General features: G+C 33.4%; 1 protein-coding gene across 10 annotated transcripts in view; it reads right to left on the reverse strand.

Moving 5' to 3' along the window:
- Positions 1 to 25255, reverse strand: part of PTPRC (protein tyrosine phosphatase receptor type C) — a 122235-nt gene extending 96980 nt beyond the window's left edge. For 8 of the 10 annotated variants that reach the window (XM_021928970.2, XM_021928964.2, XM_021928967.2 and 5 more), the window contains exons 1-2: positions 25091 to 25225; positions 24888 to 25003 (exon numbers count right to left, since the gene is read on the reverse strand). In XM_021928970.2, coding sequence (XP_021784662.2) covers positions 24888 to 24960 — 73 coding nt within the window. In that variant the 5' untranslated portion in view covers positions 24961 to 25003; positions 25091 to 25225. Of the gene's footprint in view, positions 1 to 24887; positions 25004 to 25090 lie in introns of all 10 variants that reach the window. The other 2 variants (XM_021928971.2, XM_021928968.2) reach the window with 2 other exon arrangements.
- Positions 25256 to 25695: the final 440 nt, after the last annotated feature.

A 25695-nucleotide genomic window follows, 5' to 3' on the forward strand; every position in this document is an offset into this window, starting at 1 on the left:
AATTACACAGAAGAAGTAGTCATAAGTTCAGTCTTGCCTGCAGTGCAATTGTGCTGGGAGATTGTCTTTACTCATCAGTAGGTAGTCATAGACTCGTCAGAAATCTATTGCATTTCCTAGCTGAAGAGACATGGGAAGTACAACACAGATGCTCCATCTCCCCTTTGGCCAGTAGCTCTTGCTCTGGCCAGGGGTCAGGCATTATTCAGCTCCTCCCTCCCGCATGTGTACAATGGTCATATGGCACGGTTACATCAACTGCAGAGAGGGAATAGTTAGTTCAGAATGAAAGCGTGATAAGAGATCCTTACATTGAAGGAAAAACTATAGTTTTCATGATTCCTATGAAAACATTTAAGTGTGACAGTTATAGAAGCAGACATGTTAAAAGAACAGAAACATAACTTTCAAATAGCTAAGGTTATCTATAGTATCTGTAAAACTATTTTAGGAAAGGAGAAAGGAATACTGGTCAATGTGTGGAAAGTGAAAAAAAAATAAAAATAAAAATAAAATAAAAATAAAAATAAAAAAAAGGCAGGAGTATCCAGAATACGGAGAGAACTACATTTTAGGTTTTTCAAAATTCCTAATTACTTTTCCCTTTTTTTCACCCTTTCAATCCTCTTCTATTTCTCTTATTTCTATCATATAAGCCACTCTATTAAGACATTCTAGTTTAAAATATATATTGACATTTATGTATATACTAATACGGTCTCATGGTTATACACATACACGCGCGCGCACACACACACACACACACACACACACACACACAGAGCTCTCAGAAAATTCCCAGCCAAAATGATCCTAGAATCAAATTGTTCAGATCAAACCTTGGCTCTGCCTTTTATTAGCTCTGTAATCTCAAATAAATTGCCTACATTTTCCATGCCTCAGATTCTTTATCTATAAAATAGGAATAAGAAATACATATACATCATAAAATTATTGTAAGAATTAGATGAGTGAATAAATGTATGCATTAAACATAGCACCTAGCACATATGAAGTCCTGAATATTATCAGTTGTCTTCATGATTATTTTTATTGATATTACTATTAATAAAATAGCCAACACATCATGGAAGTGCGTTTTCTAAATCTGGTTAGGTTGACTCTGAGATTGCTGATTTGTGCAATATAAAAACTGGTTGACCGGTTGGACGTGGTGGCTTCTTAATCACCGTCTTTTGGAAGACAAGTCTTTGTTCATTCAAGGTACCAGGTCCCTGTGTCCAGTCCAGTAATATCACACATTATAAATGAAATTGAAAACCAAGAGTATTCAAATGAGGTTAACCGGAGGTAGGTAGTGGGGAGGGGAGCAAGATAATGTGTCAAATATGGAAACTTAAAGAAGTCTATTTTGTCCTAAGAAGAAATAGTATAGATGAAAATACAATAAATACATTCAAATACTTGAAGTATTATTATAAGAAAGAGGTATGGTCCTATTCCATACTCCTGTAAGGATAAGAATTTTATCTCATTGGCTTATCAGTTGTCCTCAGTGTTTTCTGGAGGCTCAAGCTAGTCCCCAAGAACCTTTTAAAGGTTCTTCAAGGTCAAAATAATACTAATTAAGTGTTATAAGTATGATTATTTACCTAATAGTACTAAGAAGTTATTTTTATTTTTCTCTCTTTCTCTCATTAGTAGAAAATTAGTGTTTCCAGAAACTATATGGTATATAATATTACAACAGATAGAGAATATAAAAGCATATATGAGAATCCAGCTATCTGTTATTCAGACAGACATTTAAAAGATTTATTAAAATGCAAAAAAGTGACACTATTCTTATCAAATCTTTGTTTTGTGATATCTGGTTGTTTTTCATGCAATATGTGCTATTTATATTAATATATTTGTTTATTACTACTATTAAATAACTAAATATTTTTAAATTCTGTCTAGTTCATTTTACAATAAATATACATAACTCACATAGACAAAAGCTCTTTATATTCCACAATTAAAGCTAAAAATTGAGTTTACGTTTAAGAATGTTTAAAAAGGAGTCCAGAGACTAAAAGGCATGAGAACCATTGGCTTCGATAATAATGTTGAAAGATTTTGAAATCACAAATTTCAAAATATTTGAGCAGTTCAGCACTAAATTAGGCTTTTCTTTTTTTTCTTAATACAGTCTTCAGAAAATATTCAGTGAGTGTGTGTGGTAAGAGGGATATATATACGTTACTCCTAGTCACCTCTAAGGCTTCTTTCAACTCACATTATGCAGCTCCATTGGGAAAGGAATTGAAAAAGAGAGCTTACTGAAAATACTGTTCTCATAAGCTTGGTGTGAAAGTTAGCAGCTAGTCATGTGGTTAGTTTGGGGGAGAAGCAAAAAGTGAAGAACCCCAGTGCAAGAATATAATGCATTTTGAATCATTGTACTGGTGGTAGATTCTCTAATGAAGATGATAAGGCTCAAGGGCTTGCTGTCAGTTACTTAGATTTCATAACGGGACATCTTCTCAGGAGGACGGAAACTGGAATCCATGTTGGCCTTACAGGTCTTCTCTGAATATTCCAGAAACTAATAGTGAAAATTAATTCAAGATGGATTAGAGACTTAAATGTTTGACCTAATACCATAAAAATCCTAGAGGAAAACCTAGGTAGTACCACTCAGGACACAGGCATGGGCAAAGACTTCATGTCTAAAACACCAAAAGCAATGGCAGCAAAAGCCAAAATTGACAAATGGGATCTCATTAAACTAAAGAGCTTCTGCACAGCAAAAGAAACTACCATCAGAGTGAACAGGCAACCTACAGAATAGGAGAAAATTTTTGCAATCTACTCATCTGACAAAGGGCTAATATCCAGAACCTACAAAGAACTCAAACAAATTTACAAGAAAAAAACAAACAACCCCATCAAAAAGTGGGCAAAGGAGATGAACAGACATTTCTCAAAAGAAGACATTCATACAGCCAACAGACACATGAAAAAATGCTCATCATCACTGGCCATCAGAGAAATGCAAATCAAAAGCACAATGAGATACCATCTCACACCAGTTAGAATGGCGATCATTAAAAAGTCAGGAAACAACAGGTGCTGGAGAGGATGTGGAGAAATAGGAACACTTTTACACTGTTGGTGGGATTGTAAACTAATTCAACCATTATGGAAAACAGTATGGCGATTCCTCAAGGATCTAGAACTAGATGTACCATATGACCCAGCCATCCCATTACTGGGTATATACCCAAAGGATTATAAATCATGCTGATATAAAGACACATGCACACGTATGTTTATTGTGGCACTATTCACAATAGCAAAGACTTGGAATCAACCCAAATGTCCATCAGTGACAGACTGGATTAAGAAAATGTGGCACATATACACCATGGAATACTATGCAGTCATAAAAAAGGATGAGTTTGTGTCCTTTGTAGGGACATGGATGCAGCTGGAAACCATCATTCTTAGCAAACTATCACAAGAACAGAAAACCAAACACCGCATGTTCTCACTCATAGGTGGGAACTGAACAATGAGATCACTTGGACTCGGGAAGGGGAACATCACACATCGGGGCCTATCATGGGGAGTGGGGAGGGGGGAGGGATTGCATTGGGATTTATACCTGATGTACATGACGAGTTGATGGGTGCTGACGAGTTGATGGGTGCAGCACACCAACATGGCACAAGTATACATATGTAACAAACCTGCACGTTATGCACATGTACCCTAGAACTTAAACTATAATTTAAAAAAAAAAAGATTCTTTCAAAAGGTAAGTTGATAGATGCACACATGGTTTGTCCTCTAAACTGTGTCACAGATGACAACCTCATAACCTCTACCTGTTGTCCTGGTTCTACCATTTATTTCAACACAAAATACTCACAAACACACACCACACACATACACACACACATACACACACATATATACACACACATATATTTGGTGTGTATGTAAATTACATATTTTCCTCTTTCATATAACTTTATATTCAAAATTTAAACACAGCTGCACAAAAGATAATTGTGCAAATCATAGGAACACAATTCACAAAGGAAATGTAAATAAGCATATGATAAAACTCTAAACACAGTAAAAAATTAATCACAAAATGATAAATTGAAGAAATATCAGTTTTTATAAAAACACATTTGAAAATGATAAAATTAAACTCTGACAAAAGTATGTGAAAGGAAACTCATACAATGCTAGGAAGGGAATAGAGAAAACAACTTTTCTGAAAGCCATTTGTCAATATCTATGAAGAGACTGAAAATGTTTTCATTTTTTATCACAGGAATTCCAGGCCTAGGACATTATCTTAAAAAAAGATCAAATATCTATATCTATATATCTATATCTATATCTATATCTATATGTAGAGAGAGATATGGACAAATATACTGTGTATATATATTTATATACATATATATTTGTCCATATGTATTGATAATGATTTCTGTATAATGATATGCATTTTAAAGAAAAACTACCAAAATATCCTTCTTCGAAAACTAAAAAATCTAGTTTTACAGAAAAATTAAGAAAAATATTCTTGGCCAGGAACAGTGGCTCACGCCTGTAATTCCAACACTTTGGGAGGCCAAGGTGGGCGGATCACCTGAGGTCCTGAGGTCGGGAGTTCGAGACCAGCCTGAACAACATAGAGAATCCTCGTCTGTACTAAACATACAAAATTAGCAAGGCATGGTGGTGCATGCCTGTAATCCCAGCTACTCGGGAGTCTGAGGCAGGAGAATCGCTTGAACCTGGGAGGCATAGATTGCAGTGAACTGAGATCATGGCATTGAAATCCAGCCTAGGCAACAAAAAAAAAAAAAAAAAAGAAAGAAAGAAGAAAAATATTCTTCAAAGCATGTTGATCATTAAACACACACAGTTGATTTCCTCAGACAGTCCGAACTATTGTGTCCTCAAAATGAGCACTCCACCCTCTGTCCCTCCGTAGTGGAGCACCTCCACTGCATGGGGCCTACACAAGAAATCCCACCTGGGGCAGGGTCACATGCGTCTTTTCCACCAATTTGTCTTCTGTTCCCTGGCATAGAGCAATACTAACATTTGTGAAATATTTGTAGAAAACACAGCTGCCTTTTCTACAAAAGATGCCAATAATTACTATAAAATAGTATGTGTCTAGTGGCAACAGACAAGAGAACAAGGCAGAAATCAAAACATGAAGAAGCTGGTGTCTCCTTCTTAGAGATCAGGTGTCTCCACTGGCCCATTAATTGTCATAATGGCCTCTGAGTTCTAACCTTAAAAAAAGTATATTCTCTTATCTCTCGAAATTTTAATTTTACTTGAAATAAGTTGGTTCTCAACTTCAAATTCATCATTAAGATATTTGTAAAATATGACATTGAAAAATCTTGTCTGGAAAGAAAATGCTTTTCCTTAGTACTGCAAAGGCAGAATGCCACAGAAATGCAGATACTTCCTGCGCATGTCTGTAGGGTAGTACCGTATCACTTATTCAATTTAACATTCTCAAACGATTTGATGAAAATACTCTTTCTTCTAAAGATTTTTACTCTAAAAGGAAGGGATAGCGGGATTTTTTTTTTTCTGATTATCATGAGCAACCAGAAAACTGTGCTACACTCTCTAAGGGGACACAAATTGTCATAATTTTCCAGAAAAGAACATAATAAGAGTAGAAGTGCAATTCCATCAAATCTTGCCACATATGTGTTATATTTAGTACTCTGGGTAACAAATGCCAAACTTTTAACCACTTTTTAGGGGTGAGAGGAGAGGAAAGGACAGAGCAGGCATAGAAAACTTGTTACATTAGTCTGTAAAAGAGCAAGCAAAAGACTTCACCAAAGTTACCACTTCATGACAAGAAATATTTTTCTTATATAGGAGAGATTGATAAATCATGATAAACATTCTAGGTTATCCTTACCATTCTGTCTTAAGGAGGTATGTATACATTGTGTTTCTTTCAGAAGCAAATTACAGTCCACATTGCTTAATTTTATTCCCTCCTTGTATAAGAAAGCAACATAATAAAATAATACCCAAGCTCAATATTTTGTCATTTTTACTATCAGATTATCAGTCATAGTATCCGTCTGTCTAAACAAAACATGCTAAAATATTCCCATGATACCAGATTATCTCATAGAGTTACAGAGCCTCATCAATTCATGTGTGTCATTATTAATTCAACAAATATGTATTTAAAGGCTACTCTGTAACGTTAGGCTCTGCCTATACAAAGGCAAAGGAAAACATCTCTTTCTCTCTGAAAGGTGCTTAAAGCAGAAAGAAACTAAAAAGCAAATAAGGAAGGGTATTACAATGAGACAGACCAGAAAGATGTCCCTGTGGGCATGTAGGATGGCTGAAATCTATATGTGCTCCACACCTCTTCCCTGGAAAGGTGAAAAACCTGTACTGTTGCACAGAGCTTGGGCACAGTTTAGTTTAACACACATTCACCGAGTATTGAATCATAATTATACTATTTTTGTCTATGGAAGAGATGCCACAAATGCATGTTTTATGGGCTATGAAGAAAGTCAATGTCAACAAGAAACCTAAAAAAAAAAGTTTTTGAGTTCATTCTGGAGTAAAGCAGAGACATTCAAAGAAGGGCAGCAACTCTGAATGGAAAGAGGCCAGCTGTAAAACGTCACAGAAGACCTGCAGTAGAAACACAATCCTGAGGTGAATATTTAGCAAGAATGGGCTTGCGGACTTCTGGTATTTCCATTTGGGTGGAGATTAAAAAAAAAAAAAAGATCAAAAGTTTTCTCATAATATTTTGCAACTTCTGCTTCCGGACCCAGTCAGAGCCCAAAAGCAGCAAGAGAGATAAAATGAAAACACTGAACATTGTTTTTTGTTTTAAATAGTAATTGATTTTTCACTCATAAAACTGAGTATACTTAATTCAGGTATGCTTGAGATTTCAAGTGAGTATCTATAGTGAATGTATTTTTATTTAAAAGGAGAAAATGGTTTATTCTTGACATCCTTTATCTTAGCTTAGAGAGAAATAAAATCTTCATTGTATGAATCCACTAAAAACAGAAAATAGTGTGGCTTACAAAAGTTAGATTTTTTTAAAGGAATAAAATGGAAAGCACCAGTAATCTGATGATAATATTAAATAACAGAAAAAGTCCTTGCCATTAACACTTTATCAACTAGTAAACAGAAAAATCTACTTTCTTAAAGATTAATTATCTACAATGTGATTAGCATAAATGCACAGCTAAGTTTTCCTGCTCTAGTAAGTGAATATTTTAGATTTCAGAACGAACTTTGCTTTACTAGAAAAAGGTAAATCAAAATATTTAATCTACATAAGAATACATACAGTGTGTGTGTATATATATAGATAGACATACTATACGTATTAAAAAGAACCTCTTGATTCCATCCTATAGTGGAGTTAGAATGTTCTATTAACACAAGTAGATATTTCGTTTTAAACAAAACTGATTTTTTTTCCTACTCTAATTTAATCTCCTTGCCTAATGACCTGTCCTCCAACAGGTCTGCCTACTTAAACAATTTCTAGTCACAGGATGTGGCTGCCACAGTTTTATCTCCATCTGGCAGAACATAACCAACCTGCTTGAGCTCTCAGCTCCCATTTTATAGCAACTAAACTTTCCTTGTTCACCTACTCCCCCACGCCACCTCCATGACGTGCATTTCTCGTAAAACCACAGATCAGTAAACTTCCTCAGGGAACTTGCAGTAATATATGACAAAAAAAAAAAAAGGGTCGCAGCCCTGTGATGTGTAGCAGAATTCATCAGACTAGCTCTCTGGTCTGGCACTGATTGCCAGGCAAGCTTCCATTGTACCTTCATAGTTCATGCACAATGAGTTATCCCTGTATTAGACCCTCGTAGGTATCTGGATCCATGGGCAAAAAACTGAGTAGGGGAGGGAATAAAAGGGAAGCAACAACACCTTTTAAGTCAAAAACTGAGGATAATAGATTGCTATTTCTTCTATATGCAAAGGATGAAAATATACCTGTGACTCTTTTCACTATGAAATGCTTAATGTTTGTTCTAGCAATTCTTACTGGAAATCACTGCCTTACACAGTTGCAAACGTCTTAGATTAGTATAATGAACATCTATGATTGGAAACGAGTCCCTGTTAATCTTTGAAATAATGACCAAATTGTTGTAATCTCTGGTAGGTACGATTCGTAAATACATGGATAACTCTCACAGGACAAAAATTACATCCTACTTATAGTGAATATATTTTTATATCATTTTGTTAAAACTTTTTAAATTTTTCTAATACTTAATACTTAATTGTTACTACAAAATTCTCACCTGTGAATATTTTAAGTTTTTAAAAATTGTATGATATCTCCTTTGCTCATTGTATAGAGTACCCAACAAACTTCATGGTGAGTAATGCTTAGTGGGTGCTTTCTGATGAAGCATCTGGTAGTTTAACCAACTGGTCTAGAATAGCACAATGTTACTGCTGGGAGCTATAAAGAAATTATTTCAATGAAGTTTGTAGTTTGCAGTTAAGGTGGCGAGGGTAGTCAATTTTGCCCTCAGTTGACGTTTGGCAATGCCTGGAGACATTTGTGGTTGTCACAGTCAGAGTAGATTGGGTAAATGTGCTGCTGTGTCTAGTTTGCAGAGGCAGGAGTGTTGCTAAGCATCCAACAATGCCCATGTCATCTCAATTCTCCAACTAGATTGTCCACAGGGCCAAGATTCAGAAACTAGTCTAAGCTGTAAATCTCACTGAAAAAGAAACCAAGGCTTAAAAAAGTCAAGTGACTTATTGAATACCACATACCAGAATCTCAGTCTAGTGAAGAGGAATTAGTAATAGAGTTAGGATTCAAAACTTGTCCATAAATGCCTAATCCAATATTCATTTCATTGTATCAGGCCAAAGGACAAATACCTCATAATATACTGGAGGAATTCTAGACCAAGTTCCCTCGTTTTTGGTGTAACAAAGGACAAGTCACTAAATATCTATGACTTTCAATTTTCTCATTTGTAAAATAGATGGGTTGAAATAGATTATTTCTAAGATCTCTTGCTTCTTTAAAATTACTTGTTGTACAAATAATGCTACTTTACATTATAGTAGTCTCCAAATTTCCAAATTCCTATTCTGTTTGTTTCAATGTTTTCTCTTTTTAAAATGTTTTGTGCAGGAATTCTAACTCAAATAAAAGCAGGAAATATGTCAGCTAATTAAAAAAAAAAAAAAAAAAAAAAAAAAAAAAAAAACCAGCAACTTGAACAGTACTTGGTTCTCAGTAAATAGTAAAGAACATCAAAAAATAAAAGGTATTCTTATTTGTTATTATTTAGTGGAAGACACATTCTCTGGTCCTTTTATATCTTGTATACAAATTAACTTATTTTGATTGTATCCATGCAATCTAAGACAATAAAAACAGAAGAAAAAATAGCCACATAAACAGCAAAGTGTTGTTACTGATTTAATTGAATTGATTTGACATTTTCAGTCCACTGATATATTTCCTGAGATAAAAGTGTTCATGCCCTAAGTGTTCATGAATCTGTAGTTCATTCTTAGTAATTTTAACATGAAAAACTGATGTGTTTAAATTTTCATTTTAATATTCATCTTTTCTATAAAATATTGTAAAATTCTACTCTCTAAGATACTATTGTTATACATATTTATTACTATTACATATTAATGTGAATTTTGAGAAACTTTCCTTTGCATGATTTTCTCAAATTACAAAGTATATTATTCTCTTATAAAGGACAGCAGGTTTAAAATGGAGCAAGGAGCTGTGGAAATGTATTTAAGGGGAGGGAGAGGCCAAATTTGGTTGTTACACACTATATTTTATTGATTAAAGAGTCTGGCAGATTAATTGCTATAACTGTAAAATAGGACAACAGATAAAAAGAGAAAATGTATAGTTGTCTTTTCTTCACTAAAAAAACTAGTACTTGTAATCTGTGTATATAAATTTTTGGTGTACCATATAATCCCTAATCTCCTTTCATTATAAAGTGAGGGAATGAAATCTTAGCTATTGCATTGTTCTTTCAATCCACTAGTTAATTCTTTTTAATCAGAGGAAAATAAGCTATCATTTATTTATTTATTTTACTCAAAAAGAATTTTAATCTGACCCATGTGCCATTGTTATTGTTAACCTTTAGACATTTTAACAGCATTTTGATGGACCTTAAATCAATTAACACTATAAAGGAAAACATCTGTGGCTCTAATACATTTTAGAGTTGCTCTTAATATTTTTTGTAAGGATTTTAAAACACATTTAATTACATAAGGCCACTGAAAATTCCATAATTCACTGTGTGGTAAAATACCAGATATTAAAATCATGTCAATTTTATTAACAAACATGAAGCATGCATATCTGTAAGAGGGAGTTATTAGAAAACCCAGCGGAAGGAAATGTTTTCTTGCCCATCAAATCCAGATGTTCAGTTCATAAAATGGAGGCGTAGAAAAAAGGCAAGTTATGGCACTGAATGACATTAAGAAGTGTTACTTCTGATAAAATTCGTGGACAAAATAGATTTTTAAATAAATAATGCTTCACTTTCGTCTTAAAGTAGTATTTTTCTACTTTACATGTGGAATAGAATAATGGATGAATTAAAATAAAAGGCACACGATTTCCTTTTCCACAAGCACCTTTATGTAAATATTAATATGTTTTAAAATGTAAAGAATACTCTTTAGCAAAAAGATAGATCCATGGGAGATATTTTCTTTCAGACACTGACAAAACTTAAACTGGAGCAAAGATTCCACAGAACCATGGCTCTATGGATGGTATTGATTATTTTTTCTTTTCCTTGGTCTGTTGCTCTTTAGCAAATATAGATGTTTATAGAATAATTACAAAATAGGAGTTCATGTTGACAGTGGTTGAACATTCTATATTTCAGTATTTCAATTTGTAAAATAATTTGTGAATCATTTCTTAATTTTTAAATCAAGATTTCAACTTTTATTTTAATTCTTAAAGTGAAAAACCAAATGAGAAACTAATCATAGTTTTTATACTCCTTTATAGTTTTCCAAATTCTTAAACAGTATAACAATTCCTCAAATATTTTACACTTAATGAAGTGATTTTACATTCATTTTCTATAACCACCTTATAGACACGTAAACTAAATTAAAATTTAGTTTAAGAGAATGCATTTTATTAAGGCTAACAAAAAAGTCCTTTGATGCTTTGAGCATAACACATTTGTTCTTGAAAATTGACTAATTAAGATAGATGGGAAGATACGTACAGTTAAATTGATATTAATAGAAAGTACCCTTTACAGTGTTCCTGAAAAATAGAATGTGATAAAACTGGCACAAATTTTATATTCGACAACTAAAGGTATTTTTATTATTCTTATTTTCTTGTCTTTGAAGTACTTCTTATATTGTATCTGACTTGTTCTACTTCCAGAATTTTGAGGTTCCACTTGCCTTTGATCTCTCAGTAGCCATTCCCAATAGTTCTTTCATCCACACCATCGAGCTGCCCTTGACATAACACCACCTTTTATTCTTAGAAAAGGGAAAATATTTTATTTCAAAGGCTTTGGTGATTTTCCCTCATGGGTCACCCTGAAAGTATTTTTCGTCTTCCTCTAGGTGAGAACCTCTTATTCCTTGAGCCTCTAGATGGACTCCCAGGTTCCCTCTGTTCAGAGTTACCATTCAGCAAGGAGGAATCACAGCTATTCACATTTCAATGATGCTGATTCCTCTTTTACCTAGATGGAATGCTATTTCTTTCATTCACACTTTATCCTTGAAATAATGACCAAAAAAAAAGGGGGGGGAGGTAATATTTGTTTACATAATTGGATTAACATCTGAAAATGGATTACTTAGGTTTGCTAGGCTTTTATTATCTTTTATTAGATAGATATTTTAATATCTCCCTGCTGCTTACACACAACTACATTTTACAGCATTGGGAGTAAATTATGCTTTCTGATTTCACAAATGATAGTGCCTACATGCACGCTTATCTGTTTCTAACACACTAATACAGTGTTTGTATTAAGTGGGAGAGATTTCTTTCAATCTCTTCCCCCTTCTCCTCCTCTCCCTCCCTCCCCTTCAAGTTCTCTCCTAGTCTTTTAAATGAGGATTAAGCAGATGTGCTTAAACTGCGGCTTTATATATATACATGAAAATTAAGCAGCGACAGGAAGAGAAAGCTGCACAGCTTTCTCCTGTACTGAGCTTTTTCAATACATTCTCACTACTATTGAGATCACAGTAAACTGCCAAAACACCTGATGTGCCCATTTTTCAACTTAAGCAAAATATCATAATACAAAATAAATATCGATAGATAATATTTTGATTACTTACTCTTTGTTTTAACCATAATTCTGTTTTCCCTATTAAGACTAGTGACCAAGGATTATACGTTCGTTGAATAATCTGTAGAACTAGAAACAACGTAGAAACAAATCTAAGACTGAATAGCCTGGTGTGCATTGAAGCATCATATGGAGTGCCAGGCACATGAGAGACATTCAGTGTTACTTCCCTTTCCTGACCCCTTCTTTTGCAACCTTAGTACTGTATTTAAAATTAGAACAAGGAAAATTAAATTGAACTATTCCCTTTTAGGATATGACAACCAGTACATTTTATGATAAATATCAGGAAACACAAATTAACAAATTTGCTTATGTTAAAGACAAGTATAAACTAGACTCTACAATGACATGAGCTTGTTAAATGAGATAACATTTACAAAATGTTAACAGAAGTGCCTGGCACAGAGTAAGCCCTATTTTTTATTAGCTAAGGTTTTCTTATTAACCAACTACCAGTAAGTACAAAATTAAGCAGCTCTAAAAAACATGTTTTAAAGAAACCTGCCAAGCCTAAGATCAAAATTACACACAGAGATATACATACACCGACAAAAGGATTTATCTCTATTTATGTGTGGTTTAATTTTCATGATATTAGATTCCACCTAATAACTGCCACATTGATAACAATTACTTTTTAAATTTCTCAAATAAATGGAAGGTTTAACTTCAATTTTAAAATAAACCAGTTATTTAACCAATTCTCACACACATACACACAATCTCAATCTGTTCAAGTATTGTCTTAAACAATATTTTTAAATATGTATCAAAACAAAACATAAGCCACAAAATGGTTCAACAGAGCATTACCTTTGCATGAAATTTTCAGTTAAATTTCTAATTCATTCGTCTCTCAATATATTCTGTAGCTTTTATTAAAACAAATTATGTTAAGTTGTACCTCTTTCTTTTTCTAATTGTTAAGCTAGCAAGGGATATATAGGTAAAGACATTTAATTCTTCCAAATATTATTATAAATTCCTTAATAATTACTTTTGTAACAATATTAAAGTTAATAGAGATATTTACCAATAGCGTGTTCACAATAAACCTTTCAAGAGGAGACATAAATTCAGATTTTTATGTGGAATTTACTGAATTCTCACTACAATGCCAACCCTTTTCAACATTCAAAGCAAAGTATAATTCCACTTTTTTTCACTGGCTACCTCTTCTCACTATCTTTTCCTAGCTCCTCCTTGTGTCTCTTCCAAATACGAAGTTTCCCAAAGCTCAGAAACCAGTCATCTGCTCATCTCTAGATGAGCACATGCAGTCCTTTAGCTTTAAGTTCCATCTGAATGCAATGACTCCTATATTTATGTCTCCAGTTGAGACCTACTGAATGGGCCTCAGCCTCTTATCTCCAATGGATTTTTTGACATCTCTACCATCTAAAGAAAATCAGACATCAATAACAGCCCAAACATAACATTGGATTGCCAACCCCCTAATTTGGCTCTTTCCCTTCCCAGTGCTTATGGGGGGGGGAAAAAGTCATTCTCTAAAATGTCTTTGTCTTTTCCATGCAGCCACTTCTCTTAATTTTATGTCAATCTTTCCTTTCTTTCTACCTGTGCTGCCAACACTTGGTCCAGATCACCATCCCCTTTCTCTGTCCTCCCATTCAGTCTCCTTATAACTGGTTCCAGGCTTTGCCTTACTTCGAATCTATTCTCTTCATAGCAGTCAAAGTGATCTCTTCAACACAGAAAGAATATTAGGATACTCTGTACTTAAGAATTTAAAATGACCCCTTCCCTTTATACTTCAGGTAAAATTAAAGTTCTTTCCATTTCCATCAAGGTCCTATGGGACCTGCCTTCTGCTTATCTTTCTAGCTTCACCACAACCTGCTCAGTTCTTACTCACCATACTACAAGTGCTTGACCTTTCTGTGCCTTGAACCCACCAATTTGTTTGGTTTTGCCATAGAACCTTTACTCCTGCCAGTCTCCCTCACATGGATCCCCATATTCTTGCCAGTCAACAAGTAGCTCAATGACTCTTCTTCATAAAGATCTTCCCCAATCACTCTGTCTGAAGGTGCATTCACCCCTAAATCCGGCTCAGGCCTGTCTCTACCATATTACACTACTTAATTTTCTTCACAGCTTTTATATATAACTGAAGTTATCTCAATTTGTTGTTTGTTTTCTTGCTATCTCTCACTACTAGAAAGTCAGTTTCATAAAAGTAGGTACACTTTCTGCTTTATTTACCACTGTGTCAGCACTTAAAACAGTTTTTATCTCAGCAGGGGCTCTATAAACAATTGATGAATCAATGAGTGAATCATCTTATTTAATATCTCTTGTTATTATTTCCATTTTACAGACAAGGAAACTGAGGCTTTGGAAGGTAATTTTTCCCCAATTTTTCATCATTGTAAGTCTCCAATGATGAAATTGGAATGGAATCCAGGCAAGAGTTCAAAGACTGACTTCTTTAAAGTACTTTAAAAGTAGCGATTATCTGAATCCGACGTTTACATTAACATTTCTTCAAGTTACTTGTATCAGCTCCCTGACCTTTTCCTTTTTCTTTGGTTTATCTGTTTCCTTCATATCACCACTTCCTTTCAGTCAAAACTCTCAACTGATGTCTTATGCTTCATTTATGTTTCCTTAGCCATTGCATACCTTTATCATACCTAAAGCATGATTAAGTAAATTCAGAAAATAAGAACATGGGTCGTTGGAAAGTAGAAATACATAGAGTTTAGTAAGCACAAGTTAAAATCTTATTTTATAAACCAGACTATCTGGAAATCTAAGTCTAAGAAGTCAAAATAGAATATGTGGCCTAAATGATCTGATTGGAATCCACATTTATCACATGAACCAAACAATATTTTGTTTTGTTTTGTTTTAGTCTCCCTAAAGTTTAGCCAACTTGTCTCTGGAATACAAAAGTGTAGAATGGGTTTACCTGGTTCATTTAATATGCTTTTTGGATGACTATAAGAAAATTATCTAGTGTCTACACTTCCTGGAATAAGATGAGAACCTTATGTGTTTTCCATGATCAAAGTATTTAACAAAGGTCAAGTTACTTCCCTTGCACTTCAAAAAAAAAAAAAAAAATCTAGATACTTTGGTGAATTATTTAATGTTTTTCACTTTATGTAATATCAAAAATGAGTTGGGTGGGGGAAAATCCATTCTTTCCATCATATCACTCACCTCAAGACAGACTCAGTCCTGTCCTTTGTTAGCCTTCTTTTCAGGATGATTGTAACACATCACATCAGCATTCAGGGTGAAGACAAATTAATCAAAGATGTCTTTTTGCTTTTTATAAAAGTCATGCAATCGTATGTGAATTTGATCTTGCTAAAGACACAGAAGCAGCTCAGTACACAATGGTTCATGTAAGTAGCTAAATCAGATGAATGAACTTACACGCGTATGTCACACGAACAACCTCTGAGAAACTACCAGCTCCCATTCAGTCTTGCTGTGATTTACCCATCATCACGCAGTCATGTCTTAAATTCCTGATTATTAAAGTGACCACTAAGAAGATTGATTAATTGAGCGGAAAATGTAGAATCAGGTCTATCTAGAATCAGATAGACCCCGATTAAGACCCCAGCCTTCACCCCACTCCCTACAACTCTCATTTGCTATTAGCTGGTGACCTTGGAAAATTAGAAAGACTACAAAAAAAAAAAAAGTAAGAATTTGTTTGTGTGCCGTGTATTTCTGTACGTTTTCCCTTTTCTCTCCACATAAACATTTTATTTTCAGAATACATTACAAAACAAACAAACCAAAACAAAATAGGACTATTGTCTAGTACCTCTTCACATCTACCAACTTTATTTATTGAATATCTAATAATAATCTATGCATCTCAGTGGCAGCACCAGAACTTCTATAATTTAAAAGTCTGCAAAGAAAATCTAGTTGTAACAGGGACCTGGAGGTAGTCTTATAAGAATATAAGTTTTACTTAATATATTATATATAATCTTAAAATAGTGATTTTTAAATTTATAACTTATAAAACATTTATAACACCAATAATTATCTGTAGCAAAGTATATTATTACTTTGAGGAGAAAGTTGTGGGGTGTTGATGAAGATTTTGGGAGATTTAAAACACCATCTCCAAGAAGCCACTGATACTAAAAGAATACAGCCTTCATGGGATATGGTATCCTCAGCCCACAGTACATGGAAAACACTCACAAAATAGTTGTTTATCAAATGAACCAATAAGTTAATAAATTACTGAATAGATCTAGTTGTCCTAGTCAAATGAAGTACTCAGAAAGTTTCTAGATCTTGAGAACTGGAAACCTGAAATTCTTATTTGCCTATTTGTTCATTTCTACATTTTTCAAATTGTCTAAAATAATCAGGTTTACTTGGGGAAAAAATCGAACATGAAATTTCATACACAGCATGTGATCAAAAGATAGAGAAAGAAAAACAATTTATTAGCAAGGGCTCTAAGCAATTTTCTTTTTCCTTCTACTTCTTGGCATTTGCCAAATTTTCTATTATGTAGAAAATTTTACCATAAATAATTCCCATAAATAACAATAAAAGGACAGAATCAAAATTGTTTTTAAGAATCATTAAGTGCCTTCTACATACAGAGTTTAGTTAAGCTGACAGACCATTCATTCATTTTTTCAGCAAACAAGTACTGAGGACCTGCAGGCACTGGCAAATAAGCAGAGACCCAGTTATAGCCTACATGAGCTCACCAGTTGCTGCAAGAGACCCCAGTAAAGAGAACTCCAAGAGAATTATTCAAAGAATCATCACAGCAGAAGAACACCTATGCAGGTGTGAAAGGGGCTGAAGAGCAAGGGTTATACAAGTGGGGTGTGGGCTGTCCAGAGGAGGTGCTCTTTGAAGTAAATTTTGAATAGAATTTATAATTTGCCATATTGAAAAAAAGATGTGGAGAGAAGGAAAAACAGCATGGCCAACAGCTGGAAGACCACACAAGGTCACATTTTTAGAAAAATGCAAGTTACAAAAAGAGTCACAAAGTGGTTACAGATAAAGCTAGATAAATCTGAAGAGATTCAATTAGATATTTCTGTGCAATGCTAATTGCTTTTATTTTTCCTAAATGCACAAAGTCCAATGTAGGATGATTTGACACTTTCCCCACACACCATTTTACATTGAGATGGTAAATTTATCACATTGATTCTTCTTTTTACTTTTTGCTCCAATAATGAATAAGAAGTTGGTATTAAGTGTGAAAGCTAATAAGAGGAATATTATACAAACGAATGATAATTAAAACATAATAATTCTAGACTACTGAGCAGTCTTAAAAGTGTTTCTAAAGTTTCCATTGGCTAGCTAAGAAATAATCCAAAGTGTCTTAAAATTTCAAAATGAATCTAGCTCAAAGAGCTGTCAATCTCCACATTAATGTCACTCATAGAAATTTCAACACAACAAAAAATTGAGAACGGTTAATACTGCCCAATCTGTTTGACAAAAATGAAAAATTACATAAATCATATTTTTGTATCATTGAGACACAAAACCAATTAAAAAACTAAACTAGCAGTAGCCAAACTACACACATAAAATATTTATGGCCAAAGAGAAGAATTTAAACGGTTTTGGAAAATTTACATCTGTATTGTTTGAAAAGAATTGCATTTAGAAAAGTAATAACCACAAAGGAAAATTCCCAAAAGCATAAGCTATATTCAGTAGAATTTGACATGGGTAAAATGGATTCATGAATCTAATAGTTATGTAAAAATTAAATGAAAGTGATGCTGCTAAATATTAGTTCAGTAAAATTAAAATGGAAAAACTGTCAAAGATTTAAGTAGGGAATATATATATGATAATCAGGGAATTAAACTGGTCTAACGGAGTTTTTTTCCTCCAAAATTTATCTTCAAGGAAAACTCATAAATGTTGGTATATTCTAATAAAATATTTATTTTCATAAAAGTTGAGCCAAAACATACTTGGTATCAAATCATGGGTTCAGTATATTTTCTACCCACAGGAGACACTGAAAGAGGGATGGACAAAGGTGAGTTCTGCCTTTTACAGAGATTATCCTGATAATGGTGGGTATGGACACAGTAAGGATTGAAGGCAGGTGAGACTTCGGGCTATTTTTACAATAAGAAATCCCTGGCAAAGTAGAAGGCTGTGGATTTACAAACTATTTAGATTGTAGAATCTGGAGAAGCCTGAAAAATCTCTGAAATAAAGAACGCAAAGTTAAAAGAATTCAAAGGCTTATAACGGTTTATTCCTCTACCACTTAACCTTAAACTATCCCTTTATCTCCTCACAGTGTCTCAAAGGAAGAGATATCATTTAGAATCATGTTTATGCTAAAGGGCTATGTGCTCTGATTTCATGGGCTCACATGAAAAAATTTACAACTTCTCCAAGTATCTCATAGTTTCAAAGAATTTTCACAAATGTTATCGCTTTTAATGCTTATAACACTTTATAGATGAGGAAACTGGGTCTCAAGGATGAAAATTGATTTAGCTCAAAATCATGCAATTCATAGAGTTAGATTTTCAAAATATTTCTCACTACAAATGCCATGATGTTTCCCAGCTTGGAGTGGTTTCTGCCTCCTTTTCTATTATGCTTAATATTTTTTAATCAATAAATGATTACATTTTTCATCAAGTAGATGTGTTTAAAATATAGTGGACACACTGTATTGCCATGATATTGTCGTTTTGATATTGTCTCTTAGCATCATTGTTATTTATATAGGTTTCTGTAAACTATTGTCTTAAATGCAGGACAAATTTTATTTTAATTTAAAATGCAGAGAATGTCTTCTTGTCTATCAGTGATTTCTATTAAGTTCGCTATACTAGTTGTTCATATCCTAATACATATGAGTGTGTTACCTGAGTTACCCTCAGCTTTTGCCCTCTACTCCTACATTAGCAAATCCCTATTTTGGAGAGTAGATGGTTTTCTTCCAGGTACTCACATTTGATTATTTTCTTAAATATATGAATGATGGTCATTTATACTTCAGTATCATTGCATTGTAATTACAGTTTTGTAATAAATACCCTGTATAGTAGAAACTGAAGTTTCAGTTAGGTGGCTTTTTCTTTTCAGACACTTGACTCATTTTTAGAGGAAATAAATGTTGAATCTTTATATGCTGTAGAGTTAAGCACCATATAATACATTTGTTTAAGTTTGGTCTCTACTAAAGACTCTAATAAAAACCGATAATTTTGCTGATTGTCTTTTAAGAAATGAATCAATTGAAGTTACTATGAACGGATACAGAAGATGCTTGTTGACTTCACTAATATTGACTTTATGTATATTTATTCTTGTCCTGGATGAAAGGGTAGGAAAGCTTTTGTTTCTCTATTTGTTCTTGTTTTTGTTGTGATTCCTGAACATACAATTCTCTGCTTATAGCAGTCATTCCTAGACTCTTTTAACAGACTGATATTGAAGTAGCACACTGACATACAAACAGGAATGAAGATTAAATATTTTAGGCAATAATTAGATATTTTCTAATCTAAATATTGGTTAAAGCCATGTACACAAAATCCAGTGATTACTGTAATTTTTATTCCTGTGTATTTGGATATTACATAGAAATAGGCATCACATCATATTGCTAAAGTCTTGCCATTTTTTTTTTCTGTGTATCATACCCTAAAAAGTGCTGTCTTTATGTATGCAAAAGTCATAGCACTAACCCTTTGGTATTAGGCCACTGCTATGGGGTTGGGTGTCTAGTACTTACAAAGATATTTAGACTAGATTGAAACTAATTTTAAACTGAAGATATGTTAAATTTCCACTCTAATTGTTTCCCATGTAAATAACTACATAAACCTATATGATGTCTAGAAAAAAAAAATCAAAGTTCAGCGTTAATGAAAAATTTCTCTCTCTGCACCAAGCTGACATATACACACATGGTCTGAAGATGAAATCTTGTCTTTGTGAACACTGTATATTTGCCCAGAGAATGAACCAACCTCAGTACAAATCTGTGCCCCTTACCTACTCAGATTGACATTCATCACTACACTATCTGAAAAGAAATTATTCCCAGCTCTCTACAAACTTTTGGTGTGCAAATAATGCAACACGTAGAGTGCACCATATTCCATCTGCCTTTGCAAGCAATCCCAGAGCACTAGCATCAGTGCTCTAACCAGCAATTGCCAGGACTGGACCTGATCTGTTTGTGTTATCACTCTGCTAGATTTGTATTTCCCTCCCATTCACAACTTTTCTTCCTACGGGTATGTGTATCTGAAGAATAAAATTGGCCCTCCAAATTACATTACCTAGAATGTCCAAAGAGCAGACCAAAGAAAATTTAGGAACAACATTCTCAAACTATGAACTTTTAGGAAGTCAGGAGGATCTTTCCAGACAAGAGGTGAGATAACAAGAGTAAAGAAGGGAGCAAAGAAAAAACAAAACAAAACAAAACAAAAACAAAAAGGCAAGCCTGTAAACATCTAGATCTAAAATCAATTTATTTAATCTGGACAAAATAGTCCTGCTACCTTCATCCTCCCACTTTGCCTCTGGTTAATTTTTTTTATCTCATATCTCCCTCTTTTTGACTTCCCTCTTTCCTTTATCACTATAATCTGCAGTTTTATTGTTTTAAAATCCATGATTTATTCAGTGCCTGGCGATAAATCAGATATGGGAACTACGTGTTTATGCCTTTTGTGTCTCCTATACCTGATTTCATGTAGGTTACAATGTCAGTAAATCCACTAATTCACATGTCATCATCATCATCAATCATCATTACAACAACAAATTGAAATGACTTGAAAAATGCCAAGAAAAGGTGATAAAAAGTATGCAATTCAGTGGAGATATTTTGTGGCAAAAGTGACATAAGAGAACGTAATAGAAGAAGTAAGATTTGCCCAGAGTCTTAAACACCTTGAGAAAGTATAGAGGGGGGTGTTAAAACTACCTCCTGTTTATTTCCTTTTAATCAATCATAGAAGAAAAAGAAAGAAAGAAGGAAAAAAAAAATCCCTTCCCAGCTCCAGGCCTAGCCCCCAGATCATTAGTGGAATCAGTTTCTCTGGCAAAAAAGATTAGAATTTATACCAAAGGCAATGAGAAGAAATCAGTATCCCTTTGCTTTTTATTTTATTTTTTAATCTGCAGATTACATTTAAAAAAAAGGATGAGACTTCAGACTGATTAAAAAAATATTACAATTTTGCAGGTGAGAAATAATAAAGCCATGAATTCAGATGATGGCAATGGAGATGTCAAAGCAAGAAGTTATTAGAGATTATTACAAAGCAAAATTTCAGGACTTGGGGAGCATGTCAATGTCTGGATTTAGGAAAGGAAGTAAGTTCCATGTTTCTGAGGGATGAATCTAGAGATGGAGAATCAGAGTGATCAACACGTGGTAGGCAATGATATGTAACCAAGTGGAGAAAAAAGAACAACACAGGCCAAAGTCTGAAGTTCATGGAAACGCCAAATAGACAAACATGGATGATAGATAGATAGATAGATAGATAGATAGATAGATAGATAGATAGACTAGTATATATAACCCACAAATATATAACTAGTTTATGTGTGTACATATATATAAAGAAATATATGTTCATGTATATGAACTAAGTTCAAGCTAACTACTCTGCCCCTATACTTAGTTACATAGAACAAAAGAGAAAAAGGTAATATAGGCCCTAACCCCTCGTAGCCTTTCCTGTAACAAAGTACATTTCAAATTCTAGCAATGGTAAGGGTCACAGGCAGGTTTTTAGGAGAGAATTTTTTTTCAAATCAATAAGTAATTCTACTCACATTCCCAAATCTCTAAATTATACAGTATTTAGAACTTAAAAGGACTGCTTACCAAATTCAATTAAATAATTTTCATTGAATGTCTGTGATGTACAAGGCACAGCCCATGTTTATAACATGAGATATATATTTTTAATACAGATGGAAAAATGAAGAATTATGTCCAGGAAATGAGTCTTAACTGTTATGACTCATAACAAAACTCATCATGTACCTCACATAGCATAACCCATATACTCTCAACTGCCATGCTATGGTGTGCTAGATCTGCCTGGCATTACAACTTTATTAGAACCAGAGAACACTCACCCTCGCCTGCATTCTTAAAACCATCATTGTCCCCTAAAATTATTTAGAAATTTTAAATAAAGTTTGGTTTCCAGTTGCCATCACAAAGAGGCACAGAGCAAGAGGATTAGGAAGTCTTCAGTAAAACTGAACCCTGCCTGGATGTTGCACTGCCAAAGACTCACTTTGGCCTTGTCCATGTGTGCATTTTAGAGATTAAATAAAATATTTGAATTGTGCATAGAGTTACCATTGATGGCTTTCTACGTTTGGCTCTATTTCTTTATGCTTTAGAGCATACAGTATAAAATTTGTTCCCCAAAAGTTTATTATTTCCTGTAGGCACTAAACTAATTTTGACACGTAAAAATGAAACATAGAATCCGACTCATTTGTTGCTAAAAAAGAAAAATATATAATTTAAAGCATTGAGAATTTTCCAAATTATACATCAAATCACAAAATGTTTCTTGCAACTTGAAAGGATTATAAACAATATTTGCAGATACAAATGATTATATCTGTATATGTTTTTCCACAAAAAAGCATATATCTCAGGGAGTCTACAAATGTCTTTTAGAAAAATGTTTGCTCTCAATATTTATGTGAGCAACTGAAGATAAACTTGATTTTTCAAAATAAATCTATGTATATCCATCTATTTGCTATGGTATAAATTATTGAGCAAAGCTGATGTAAAGGTTTCTAGATCCCATTATATTCTTATTTCAATTACAAATTCAAAGATGTGTCTTATGGTTTAAAAAGTCCTGTAATAGTATGAGTTGAATTTTTATGCACAAAGGAAATATTTCATACTCTGATTGAAGCATATAATAGGATATTTGGTCTATTGGGGAGGTTCGGAAGTTTGCCTGGAATAAAAAGCAATGGAGCTGGACCTGAAGAAAATAATAGAAGCTAAATGAGTATAGAGAGAAGAAACGTATTCTGGCTTACAAAACGTCTCAGTATTTCTTTATGGTCATTTAAAAATGCTTTTCAACATTTCCTGAGTGGGAATTTTAAATGAAAATCTGTTCTGATTTGTAATAATATACATTATCACTTCACTGAAATTATTATTCTTTATAATTTACTTTTTATTATGATAAGCTTTAAAGGGATGGTAACTTGATAAACATTTTCTGTACATAGACAAATGCTGCATCTATATAGACTTTTTTAAAATTCATCTTTGTGATAAAAAACAAAACAGCCACAACAACAAAAAATTATCTTATGTTGTTTTTCTTTCCTCTCTCTTAGGTTACTCCAAATAGAAATTGACAGTGTAACATGCTCAAGAGATAGTTACTTCCCTGACTTTCAGAGGAAAGGAGAACGGTAAGAGTCAAAAAAAGACTTCAAAGTGAATTGTAATAAGCAAGTTGTTTTAAAATACTTTTTATATTTTTTGCAATTTCTACAAAAGTTTTATTTTCAATGTCCTTTCAGATACTACATCATAAAGAGAAATATTAAATATTCATTATTAGTTACATTATATAATCTATCGAAATGCACTCATGATTCATATTGACACCGCTCAAGAACTATCCATTGAATAGAGGATAAACGTGCAAAGATTTCAAACTTTAATAGGCATTGGAAGTCCAACTAGTTACATTTTCCTATGGAATACAGCATTTGCATGATTTTAAGAGTTTAAATATTTCTATCTCATCAAGGCTGTAATATTTGCCTACCACCCAGGAAGGGCGGTGGCTCCACAAGAATTTCTAAAGCAAAAATGTATTAAAACTACTAAAAGAAACTAAAAATTTGATTTAAAATATATTCAGTGATAAAAATTGCAGAAAGTTAATATTTTACTAAATATCTCAATATATTTTTGAACTATTATATACCCAAGTATTCAATAAAATATGTCAATTAAACTCAAAATTTGAGGAAGCAAACTTCAGGTCTGGAAAGAGGGAGTGGCTTACATACAACCAAAGCTGTCTTATGACTTTTTAAAAGACCAAATTTGTTAAAAGAATAAAAACTCACTTATTTTATCATTAAAAAAATTCTCAGGCTTTTATAAATGTATGTTATTGTCACTTCGGAGGTTAAGTAAAAATGTTGCTTTTGTAATATCTTTGAACAGTTGTAAATAAAGATAGAGATAGACAATGCTTTTCTTTTAAAATTGTATTTTTTTTGTCCCCAAACATTTATGTCTTTTTAAACAGAAACAATGTATTCTGTCACACAACAAGCCTGTGTCTCCCTGAGACAACAATCTTGACGGTTTATAGCAGGCTTCTCACTTCCAGTTACCAATACATTTAAAGTATTTTTATGTCTATTTCAAACATTCCTCCAAAAAAGAAAAAATAATTTAAAAAATATTAATATCCTTGTACTTACCTGTCACAAATACTTCTGTGTCCAGAAAGGCAAAGCCAAATGCCAAAAGTTTAAGCCACAAATACATGGTCATATCTGGAAGTCAGCCGTATCCCTAAGAAACAGCATGCGTCCTTCTGAAAGGCAAAATAATTGTTATCTCTGTAGAAGTTTTCTCTGTGAAAACGAATCAAAAATGTAAAAGCAAATAAATAAATGCATACTCTCCACTGTTGTCTTATCAGACGAGGAACAATTTCCTCCTCTGTTACCCTAAGAACAAACCACTTGCTAGCTGCATGAGCTGCTAGGTGATGATGTCAGATTCGGTTTTACTAACTTCTCCAAAAATACTGTAAGGGTCCTCTTTGCAGGAAGTCAAAAAAGTTGTTCTAAGTTAGTAGAATGGCATTGCACTTCCTTAATTCAAGTAATTACACCAAGTTAGAAAGCCTTTTAAAAGATTTTCCCATCAAGGAAGATGTTTTTAAACTATCCAAATACTGCTCCTTTACAGTATCCATTATGATTTTTTTTTTAAATTAAATCCCTACAAAATAATCAATAATTTTCTTACTTAAGAGATGAGAAACAGATTCAGCATGAGTGTAACAAAATGGGGGTTGGCAAGATGATACAGTACCTGACTTAGTAGAAAGTATCAATATTTGACTTAATAAGATGGCCAAATGAATGAAAAAACTACCAGTCTGGTTATTTTTGGCACCAGTATCATTTACCATTAGGGCATTCAAAACTCCGCAATATGACAGTGTTAGCAGTAAAACCCATTTCTTATGCAAAAGCACTTTCAGACAGCTTAACAGTT

The sequence above is a fragment of the Papio anubis genome, chromosome 1, assembly GCF_008728515.1.
Source record: "Papio anubis isolate 15944 chromosome 1, Panubis1.0, whole genome shotgun sequence".
Taxonomy (NCBI): Eukaryota; Metazoa; Chordata; class Mammalia; order Primates; family Cercopithecidae; genus Papio; species Papio anubis.